The sequence below is a fragment of the Astatotilapia calliptera genome, chromosome 13 (assembly GCF_964374335.1).
Source record: "Astatotilapia calliptera chromosome 13, fAstCal68.1, whole genome shotgun sequence".
NCBI lineage: Eukaryota > Metazoa > Chordata > Actinopteri > Cichliformes > Cichlidae > Astatotilapia > Astatotilapia calliptera.
This window is the reverse complement of record NC_137434.1, coordinates 31,197,699-31,208,663: the sequence shown is the minus strand read 5'-3', so window position 1 is coordinate 31,208,663 and position 10,965 is coordinate 31,197,699. Positions and strand designations below refer to the sequence as shown.

The 10,965-nt window shown below is 45.4% G+C and overlaps 1 protein-coding gene across 1 annotated transcript; it reads right to left on the bottom strand.

Annotated features, from left to right (window-relative positions):
• Positions 1-296: 296 nt before the first annotated feature.
• Positions 297-3,845, bottom strand: LOC113034475 (E3 SUMO-protein ligase EGR2-like). Its single transcript, XM_026189004.2, has 2 exons — positions 3,389-3,845; positions 297-3,278 (listed from the first exon to the last, which is right to left on the bottom strand). The coding sequence occupies exons 1-2, from the start codon at positions 3,543-3,545 to the stop codon at positions 2,251-2,253; spliced, it is 1,185 nt and encodes a 394-aa protein (XP_026044789.1). The 5' UTR covers positions 3,546-3,845; the 3' UTR covers positions 297-2,250.
• Between the last annotated feature and the right edge of the window lie 7,120 nt (positions 3,846-10,965).

Below are 10,965 nucleotides of genomic sequence, written 5' to 3'. Positions count from 1 at the left end.
TCACTCACTGACTAACACTGCAGAACAGAAATGTTAACGTATTTATTTTCATTTCAATTCAGGTTAGATTTTTTTTGTGCGCAACACAGATTTTCTGTGCGCAGAGACCGTGCCAGCAGTGCGCAATTGCGCACCCGCGCAGCTTAGAGGGAACATTGCACCTGAAGGCGACCGTTTTATGCTTTTCCTTGTTTCTCGAGGCCTGAGTGTGAGACAAAGTTGGATTAGTCTGAAGTAAGAATCGTGCAAAGCTAACCTGTGTGTACTTTCATTGAAAAGAAAAAAGAGGCAGCAGCGACTGAACAGTTCCACGTTTATTTGCATTGACAAGAAGCATCAATTCTTCAGAATAAAAGCTTTAGTGCTTTCTCTCGTTTGCATAAAATAGTAAAACACACAAAAACAAACTTTTACTTTTTGCCCACTTACTCTGTGTCTCTTTGTCTCACATTGACTGGCAAGAAATCCAAAAACAAAAACAGGAAATAACAGATTATCAGGCTACAATCAATACATCCCATTCACAGCGTACCCCAGCCTCAAGCTGTGACATCACCGTATCCCCTCAGTGTGCTCTGATGCTGCATCACACATATACACCTACATACTGCATTAGTTCACGTGACGCCGTGGCTGCCATGCTGCTCCAAATACATGCGTGTGTGTGGAAACACAGGGCTGATCTCTCGCTGACCTTTCAGCCGATGTTCGGTGTGCTATATGTGCTATGGGACACTTATTTAGGTCAGTTAAATAGTTTTTTTTAACCAAAACATTTGTCTCGTATCTCAGAAGGTTAAAAATATAAAATAAAGATGGCTGACTCAAGTGAGCAAAAGCAGCAAATTTTAGAGGTTTATGTGAAAAAGCCCGGAAAAACAGGAGCTTTTATTTTGGAAACCTGCTATGATAAATACACTTGACTAACTTCACACAATCTGAGGTCTTTCTGAGCATCATGAAAGCTTTCTAACAAATTATATTGTTTTATTTTGAAAATCTAGCAAAATAGACAAGTTCCAGTAACTGAATAGATGATTTTTTTAAACTAAAAAACAAAAACAAAAAAAACAACAACCGTCATCTTAAATAATCTCAATGAATTCCCAACTAACTAGAGGATTAAATGTAGAAAATGTGGTAACTTCCAATAACTAATGGAGGCTTTTATTTTGAAATAAGCGAACGTAACTTGTTTCACACAATCAAAAAAAGGTCTCTTATTTTGACATTCTCACAGAAATAAATTACCTTGATAACGTCTAGACAACTAATTAAAGGCTTTTATCTTGAAAAATCATTTAAAATTATTTTAGTCCTGATCCCCCCTCCCCAAAAAAGGATTTTTACTTTGAAAATATTGAAATAATTTAAGTAGTTTCAGGCTGTTTAACACAATAACATGATCAGCTTCTCTCTGATGTATTTGAATAAAATGTTATTTTTGTTTATCCTAACTTCACGCCAGTCATTTTACTCATTTACGACTATAAAATGTCATAAAACAACCTTCTGTCTGTGGCCTGTTGTTTCCTGTCGCCCAACAAAGCAGCGCAAAATGAGTTTATTTCATACAGAAACGTCAGAAGCCAAACGCAGACCCCCTGAGCCACGGCATCCACGTGTCTCACTCTGACGTTCATTGGTTTCTCCTAAAAACTGTAAAGTGTTGGACTTTCATTCTTTTCAAATATGGTGCAGAGGAACGTTTGAGTGCCAACAGTCTGAAGACACTCAGCCTTGAACTTGGACTGAAGGTCGTTAAAGGATTTTTCTTACAAATATAGAAAAGGCTGGTGTCGCGTTATCCGAGAGAATTTCACTAACGGTTCCTCACAGTCCTCCTCCGGAAGTCATATGTGATGCCTCCGTGACTCTCTGCGTTTATACGGAGTGTTTTTGTGCATTTAACTCCAAATGAAAGCTGGAGCAGCAGTAACCCTCTCACCTGACTCACCTGTCGCACCTGTGCTGCCCGGCACGTGACTGAATCCCTGAGAGCTTGAAGCATAGACAGCAGACAAAGTGTTCACTAAAAGCAGGTTGTGAGATGTTGTTTTTGGAGGTTAATTTAATCCTAGCACGGCCAGCTCCGCTCGTGTGGCTTTTGTAGTCATAGTAACACACCTGGGGACCGGGTTTCTGGCTCTCCCTGATTTCTTCTTCATGATATGGCTTCTAAAGAGACTTGCGGCTATTTCTGAGGTTAACTTAGACTACGGGGCACCGTTTGGGCTCGGAGGGCTCGGATTAGGACGCGGGGGTCTTCTTCTCCTTCTGCCGCAGGTGAATCTTCATGTGCCGCCTCCTCTCATCGCTGCGTGCGAACTTCCTCCCACACTGGTCGCAGGTGAACGGCTTCTCTCCGGTGTGCGTGCGGATGTGCGTGGTCAGGTGGTCGCTCCGGCTGAAGTTGCGCATGCAGATGCGGCACTGGAACGGCTTGTGGCCAGTGTGGATGCGCAGGTGCCGGCTCAGCTCGTCCGACCGGGAGAACCGGCGGTCGCAGCTCTCCGCCGGGCACGGATACGGTCTCTGGTGCACGGGGGTCTTGCTCGGGCGATTCGGGTACTTCCGGGGTCTTAAGATGGGCCTGAGGGGGAGGTTCTGGTGGCCGGGGAAGGGGGCGGCCGCCGGGCCTTCGGGCGCGCTGAGCGTAAAGTTCCTGATGGTGTTGAGAGGCGTGAGCGGCGGAGGCACCCGCAACGAGTCCAGCGGGTACGGAAGGGCCTTCCTCTCCGGGAAGCCGGCGTGCATGTCCCTCTGGCAGCTCTGCGGGTAGAAGCCTCCGTACTCCGGCACGATGGAGAGCAGCGCGCCATCAGCGGCCGGTTTGGGCGCAGAGCTGTAGGCGGGAGGCGGGTGGTAGGATACCGCGCAGGTGGAGGTGGACAGGTAACCCTGGTCCTGGTACACGTCCCCGCTGCAGGAGTAGGACTGGGGCGGGTGGGGGTGTGAGTGTGGGTGGGGGGGCGCGTACATGTGGCTGATATCCGGCTGGCCGTGCGCCATGTTCCCGTCTCCCGCTCCTCCTCGTCCTCCGCCTGCTGCTTCTCCCGCGTAAATGTTGGGTGATGCTGATCCGGACCCCTGTGCCGGTCCCGGGGGGGCGATGTCCGCACTGACCACGTTGATCACGTCCCCCTGCGCCCAGCCTGGCCCCCCGCTCCCGGAGTCCAGGGAGAACCTGCCGCTAAACGCCACCGGCTGCGTGCGTAAAGTGGCCACGTACTGCGCCAAGTGGCCCTGGAGAGAGAGCTCAGGTGAGCCGAGATCACCTGCAACACAGAGAAGAGCGCAGTCAGACACATTCACAGGAACAAGCTCAGTACCTCCATCTAACTTGTCCGTCCACATCCTCGAGTGTTTGAAACACACGAACGCTTACCGCCTCCATCCCCACCACCGTCCCGCCCTTCAGCTCCCTCCGGCCCCACGGCCTCCTCCTTGAACACCATCCCCGTTTCTGCGCACACATCTTTGGGAGCACCGTCTGGGATGCTGCCGAGAGACGCCGAGACTTCAGCCGCCGTCTTAGCGCTCATGTTCACCGACTCTCAGACGTGTTCGGTGTCTTCCCTCATTTTCTCCGGTCCGCCTCTCATCCTTCGTTAACCACTCCGCGGAGGCGCGGCGGGGTTATAAAGGGAATCTCCCGGTGTCCCGTTGCGTCATTCACCAAATATGGAGTCGGGTTTAAAAATAAGAATAATAATAAAAAAGGAGAGGGAACTCCAGAAATAGGAGCTTCCCGTGACGAAACACGGACCAAATAAATGATGTTCAGTTCATTCGCAAAACTTCAAGAGTGGATTTAAAATTTACTGCTCAGTTTCAGCATGTTATCACTATCATGCGCACGTGCTTTGCGTTGTTTTGGTTTCATATAAAGGGGGAAGAAAAGATGTTCCATTATTCGGAATTCCGGTCCCCCTGTCTCCATAAAAGGACTCTCCGGTGGGGTGAGAGGAGCTCCGCCTACGTATATGGCGGTATCCGGTTAAATTGGGTTGCATTGTGTTGTCTTCGTGCCAGCTGAGCCCACACACTGACTGCGCACACCCATTTGTTTTCGCTCTTGTCTTGTCAGGAACAGATTACTGCTCTGACTGAGTCCCGCTATGGTTGGCCCGGTGTGAGATGGATGGGGGAGAATAATCATTGGAATCATCTCATCGCTGCTCTTGTACAAACATGGGTGAGATAATAAAAGAAACGTCCAAGTGCAACATCAGATCATCAGCCGAGAGTCCTGTAAGTTAAAGCTGAGGATCAGGAAGTGTTAAAACGTGTAAAATGACCAAACAGATTCTCTCTCAGGCTCTGTTTCAGCATTTGAACCTTCTCTGAGTCTCTCATCCCCAAAAAAATATTTGCAGGTGAGCTCAGAGCTCTCGGTCTGCCGAGCATACATGAACATATTAAAGGTATTTACTGGTTTAGCAGGTATGGAAGCTTGTTTATGCTACTGGGGGGGAAAGTAGACATTGCCAGACAGTCCTACTGACTCACACTTAACTGGAAAAATTGAGTTAACCTGAAACTTAAACTAGCATCCACAGAGTAAAGAGTTAAAAAAAATTTATTAATCCTTTATTTATCCAGGTAAAAAATCTCATTGAGATTAAAAATCTCATTTCCAAGAGAGACACCGCTTGTGTTGAGATTTAAAGATTTGTGAACGATGTCAGAAGTGAGTCTGTCCACTCAGCAGCCCACTCAGCAGCCCCCTCGGCCCTTATTTACAGCTTCATTGGAGGATTTTCTAAATTGCACACGGTTTCAATAAATGAATTCAAACTTAGACAGAAAAGTTTGACACTTATGAATATGAATCAGCTCGTTTTCTCTTCTACTGCTGCTCAAACTGGACTGATGTGGATTTGAAAACACGCTTCATGTTTCAGAGTTTTCTGATGATCATTTCTGAATTTTATCTGAAGCTTTTAAGCTTCAAAGGTTTTAAAGGCTCAGTTTGGGTTTATAACAACTGCTGACCTGCACACATGAAGGAAGGATCGGGCGAACATTCATGAACACACTGGCATGTGCAGGAACACAGAAGCAGCTCACTTTGCATCTTGAATTTTGAAATAGCGGCACAAATGTTTATCTATCAGCTGGGATCTGTTTGTTTGCTTGATAATTTATTTCCATCGTGTAAACAAACAAGTACGTTTAGGAAAGAAAAGAAGAAAAATGCTATACAAAATAAAATTATTACATTTCAGTATTGCTTCAACTGTTCTGATTCAGTTACATGTCGAAAGGAGCTGGAAGAATTACACGCTTATTTAACCCCGCCCCTTTTCCATAAACATTTAGTCAGTTTCCTCAGTGATATAATCTGCAGTAAAATTAGCGAACAGGTTTCTGTCATCACATCATGAAATCTTCTAAACAGAGAATTTCACTGAATCTCAACATGTTTCCTTTCTTTATAATTCACGAGGATCATATTTTTATAACTCTTTTTGAACTGTTTTATGTTTGGACGTTTCTTTAACTCCACATTCAAACTGTTCCACAGTTTCACTCCACGCACAGAAACACAAACGCTTTTTCTGGTAGTACCGACCTTCACAAATTTGTGTAAGATGTGTAAGTTGAAGAATTTTGGGCCCAACAGTGACCCCTGGGGTACACCACAAGCAATGTCCACACATAAGGAGCAACAACAGTTTAATTTCACAAACTGCTTCCTGTCTCTTAAATAACCAAGAACCCAATTTAAAACTACCCCTCTGACACCACAACGTGCCAGTTTTATTATTAATATATCGTGATCTATAGAGTCAAATGCCTTTGTGAAGTCTATGAATAACCCAGCCACGTGTTGCTTTTCGTCTGTGAAATTTGTGATGTATTCCATCCATCCATCCGTCCATCCATCCATCCATCCATCCATCCATCCGTCCGTCCGTCCATCCATCCATCCGTCCGTCCATCCATCCATCCATCCATCCATCCATCCATCCATCCATCCATCCATCCACGCATCTATCAATCCATGCATCCATCCATCCATCCATCCATCCATCCATCCATCCATGCATCTATCAATCCATGCATCCATGCATCCATCCATCCATCCATCCATCCATCCATCCATCCATCCATCCATGCATCTATCAATCAATCCATCCATCCATCCATCCATCCATCCATCCATCCATCCATCCGTCCGTCCATCCGTCCATCTGTCCATCCATCCATCCATCCATCCATCCATCCATCCATCCATCCATCCATCCATCCATCCATCCATCCATCCATCCATCCATCCATTTTCAGACTCTTATTCAGGTGCAGCAGACACAGCAGCCTCCTCCAGGTCTGATTGTGATGTCTCCAGCGTTTTGGTTGAACTTGCCTGAAACTTCTCCCCAAGGAGGCATCCTGGTCAGGTTCTGACCCACCTCAGCTGGCTCCTTTCCATGTGGAGAAGTAGCAGGTCTACCCGGAGCTCCTCCTCAGTGAACAATCTCCTCATCTTTACATCGGAGGAAGCTCATTTCTGATACCTTTGATCTCATTAGGTCACTACCCACGGATTGTGGTCATAGGTGAGGGGAGGAATGTAGATCAACTGGTAAATCAGCTCTGCTGCTCCTCTCTCCACCCACTCATGAACAAGAACCTGATGCTTGAAGTTGTCCAACAACTCCTCCTCAACCTGGAGCACGCTTCCAGCCTTTTATGGCCTCAGCTTTGGAAGTGCCAACTCTCTTCACAACCTCATCATCCACAAAAAAACAAAGACCAGATACCGTCTGCACCTTCATAACCATCCCGGTGACAAAGTCCTCTTTAACCCTGCTGGCTACCAAACCCACGCGATGTCCCCGCCAATGACCGGTCGTCATGTTGGTCTTCCCTACAGCTCTGCCACACTGAGTGTGTGCTAGAGGTGAGACAGTGGGCAGACACAGATGTGGATTGACGACTGAGTGTCGTGTGAAAACATAGAAGCACTTTCTGACGGGTCCTTCAATTTACCAGAGAAATGACTGTGGAAACGACACCACCATTAAATAAGCACACTCTAACCTTTTGAACAGAACTCTGTGTTAGACTTTGTTTGTGTTGTAATTGGATTAAATGATCTTCTGATGATGAAGCTCATGTTCCTCAGACCTGAGCGGACCTTGCATACACACTGACGCTGCACTTCAATGTGGACTGGTTACCACACGCATTTCTTTTGGAGATCTCAGCAGTTTCTGGGCAGATGTCTTATGAAACCCTGTGGAGTCGCTCGAGCTCCCGGAGGAAGAATTAGAAATCTAATCAACGGCACGTTAACATATGTGTTTGCAGCTCTTCAGGCCTGAACTCGAGGCTGAACCCGTTTGACCAAATCTGTGACTTACGTTCTGTTTGTGTTCAGCAGGAATCACCCGCAGAAGAGAAAGCGAATGGTTTTTAGTGTTTGGAGGTTAAACAGGAGCTTTGAAAGCGTGTGTTTGCTGTGCTGATTGGAGAGCTGCTGGAGCCAAAGCCTTCTGCTGAGCTGCAGCTCTCCGAGCCTTTTGAACGCCCACAGTTACAAAAATGTTGGTGTGTATTGTCGTTGTGTGGCGAGCCGCCCACCCTGTGGCAGATGGGGGGTTTGCTCTGTCCACACACACATTCACAGGAAACACATGCACACACACTTTCTGATGCTTAAACACTCCCACACAAACACACACAGACACACACACAGATTCTCTCGTTTTCAGTTCAAATCTGTCGCTCTGACTCTTTACACACACACACACATGTGAGCTCACACAGCTCCGTGGGGACGGTGCCCTGCTTCCACCCTTCGCCCACGCTCCTCCAGGCCGCCGAGGCTCTGGGGGGTTTTTGGTTTTGTGTTTGGCGGCTCGGGGTGTCAGCCGGGGGTCCGGCAGCTCGGCAAACCCCACCACGCCGATTAATCATCTGTCATCTGCGGTTTTTGTTAATATGGATCTTTGTCTCAGTCCTAAAACGACGCTCAGGTCCGGCCTGCTCACCGCCTGCCGCCTTCTTTTCCATTTCACCAAACCAAGAAACCACCAAACGGGCCTTTTCTGCACCTTATGAAGGTTTTTGAAGCCATCAGCTGCTGCCCCAGCAACCTTTGTCACCTCTGAGACCTCTTATTGACTTTCAAAACCTCTACATAGGTACACTTTGGCATTTGCACGCTAGTTTTTTCACTTTGTCTCAATTGTACAAAAGAAAGTTTCATCTAATTCCCTGGAAATCAATGAAAAGTCATTTTCCTCCATGAAAGTTACACTGAGCCCTCTCTTTCACCATGCTACATTATTCTGTCCCAGAAATGCCCCTCACACTGCAACCTTCCCTTCATTTATTTCTGGCCTAACCGGAGCACACAGCAGATTATTTGCAGGTTTATTCGTCCTCTGAAAGTCGTGAATCAGCCCGGGTGAATCTGGACATTCAGACTTTAAATAAACACCATAAATCATCTGAATTTTCTCCGCTACCTTTAGCGTCGGAGCTGTAGGTGTTTCTCAAACAGCGGATGACTCATTTGTGGAAGGAAACCCCCATCCCAGTTTAACCCTGCAGCGCTCATCGTGCTGGAAGACGAGGAGCTGGGTGATGAAATAAAGGAAGGATTGAAGAATTTGAAGGCGAACTCTGTGTTGTGATTGAGTAAATCGGCACATTTGGCCTCATTGTTCATGTTAAACTGGTCAGATTTTAATTTTGGGCTGAAATCCTGCAGATCCTGCAGATGAGGCCAGGTCTGGACACTTGAGGCGACGCACCCTCCACCTAACACATCCACACAGGCGATTGCATATTCATGGGAAATGTATTGACTGCTGAGTGTTGGATAATAGACAGGCACACGAATGAGCGCTGAGGATAATTAGCTCTGTAACGCAGACATGTTTCAGATCGTTTTTACAGCGTTTCTCAAACCACATTAAGCACAGATGGACTCGTGACCTTTAACGCTCCTCAGTCAAAAAGTCACCTTCCAGGAAGTGGAGCTGCTTTGGCAGTTTTCTATCTACTAACTGATCAATGAAGGAAAATTCACATATTTGGTATTTTTTACAGTCAAATTATGCAAATTTCACCAAAAAGGAACAAAAATAACAAAACTTTGAGACCTTAAATCTGGTTTGAAGCTCCACAGACAGCAGCAGCAGTTTGTTACAGAAGGTTGTTTTTGCATTTCACAAATGCATCTTTTGTAAATATTGGATCGGTCAAGAATTTCAGCCCAAATTTTTTTTAAATAACATTGTCATTTAAAAAAAAAAAAAAAAAAAAAAAAAAAAAGAATTTCAGCCCAAAAGTTTTGGAAACTTCTTCAAATGTTAAATTATTTAGCTTAAAATGAAGAAATTGATCAAATTTTCACATAGAAAAGGCAAAGATTTCAATGTTTTCTGTCACTTTGGTTAAAAAATGATTTGAATTCTTTACAAATGATCAAATATTTGCCTTAAAATCTACAAAAGCTACAATATACCAAGAAAAGTAACATCTGCTCTACATTCCAACACACCCGACTCATTTTTGCCCTTTTGCTGATTTCAAATTAAGCTCATGACACAGCTGAGTGTAAACAGAAACTCCCGCGTGTAGCTGCTCCCAAAAGGACAGAAATAAAAATGTTTGCTTCATTTTTTTCATTAAATGTTCAGTTTTTGAATTTAACACAGAAATTCTCACATAAAAAACAGGAAATGCTCCTTTTTATTTCATTTTTGTTCTTTTGGTTTTGGAAATAACTATAAATTATAATCACTTATCCCAACGTTTGCCTTTGGTTACAGCGGTTATGTCTCACACACTTTATAAACATATATCAAGTATAAACTCACTGCTGAGCTTTTGCTGTCTGATTATCTGAAACAGTCGAACTGGAAGATCTTTATTTTGATTTAGTCCTTGATTGTGATTTTTTTTTACTTTGAGGCAAATAAATGAATCCAAAATCACAAACTTCTGTTCATTTGGTTTAAAAGCAGCTGAATTTATTCAACATGTGCTGAATTTGATCAACTTAATAATCTCTGATATCTACAATTTACTAAGAAATCAGCTCCAGGCTCAAATGGATCACTTTTGGTGAAACCAGACTTTACTGATCAGCTCACCTCAGACTTCAGGACAGAAACATTAGAAATGTTAGATTTCACAGAAAAAGCTTCTCAGAAAAGGAGCGAGTTGAAGGTCTGCTCCTAAAAATGCTAAAGTTTCCCACACTGACCGATTGAAACCAGATCCGATCATTCTAAAAGCTCCTCTCAGACCAGCTAAGAGATTTTAAAGCTGAGCTTCAGAAACTCAGAACGACCAGTAAGAGGAGGAAATCCAGTCGGTGCAGTGGTTCCTCCTCCCCACTGGACAAAAGATCAAGAATCAGACTCACTTCAGCTCTGTCCGGGTCGACGCCGGCGTCCTCCTCGTCCTCCTGAGGCGACTGGAGACCCAGAGAGAGAAAGACAAGAGTCGGATCAACGACAGAAGACACGGAGATGCTTCCTGAGCTGAACGAAGCCCGACGTTTGGACGCCGGATCGAAAAGTTTAGCCGCTCCTCCGGCTTCGTGGCTCGCCCCCGGAAAGGGTCATCGTCACCCGGGGTCTGAGTGGGCTGCCAATGACAAAAAGAGAGAGAGGGAGCGGGAGAGCGTGGAGGGGGGAGAGACAATACGATTGTTTCCACCTCACTCTGCTTCCACCCTCGCAGTTAAAATTGTCATGGTAATGAAGAGGGGTTATTTAGTTTGTGGGGAGTGGAGGAAGATGCAGCAGCTCAGGACGTGAGGATGAGGACGATGGAGGTGGTGAAGGTTTGACATCGTCGCAACAAAGCGCACGAGGACGGTCAGGAACCCGAGCAGTGCCTCCTCCTGACGCGTCAGATGGGTTTTAATGCAACAACTTTTCATTGAGGGGTTAAAAATTGGTGCTTTATGATAATTTTTCCATCATAATTTCA

What these genes read in the sequence shown, in the direction of transcription:
- LOC113034475 (XM_026189004.2), bottom strand. Translation starts at nt 3,545, where the DNA reads ATGAGCGCTAAGACGGCGGCTGAAGTCTCGGCGTCTCTCGGCAGCATC. An exon ending in CGGTGGTGGGGATGGAGGCG is followed by an intron (nt 3,279 to 3,388) that starts GTAAGCGTTCGT and finishes TCTGTGTTGCAG; the next exon opens with GTGATCTCGGCTCACCTGAG.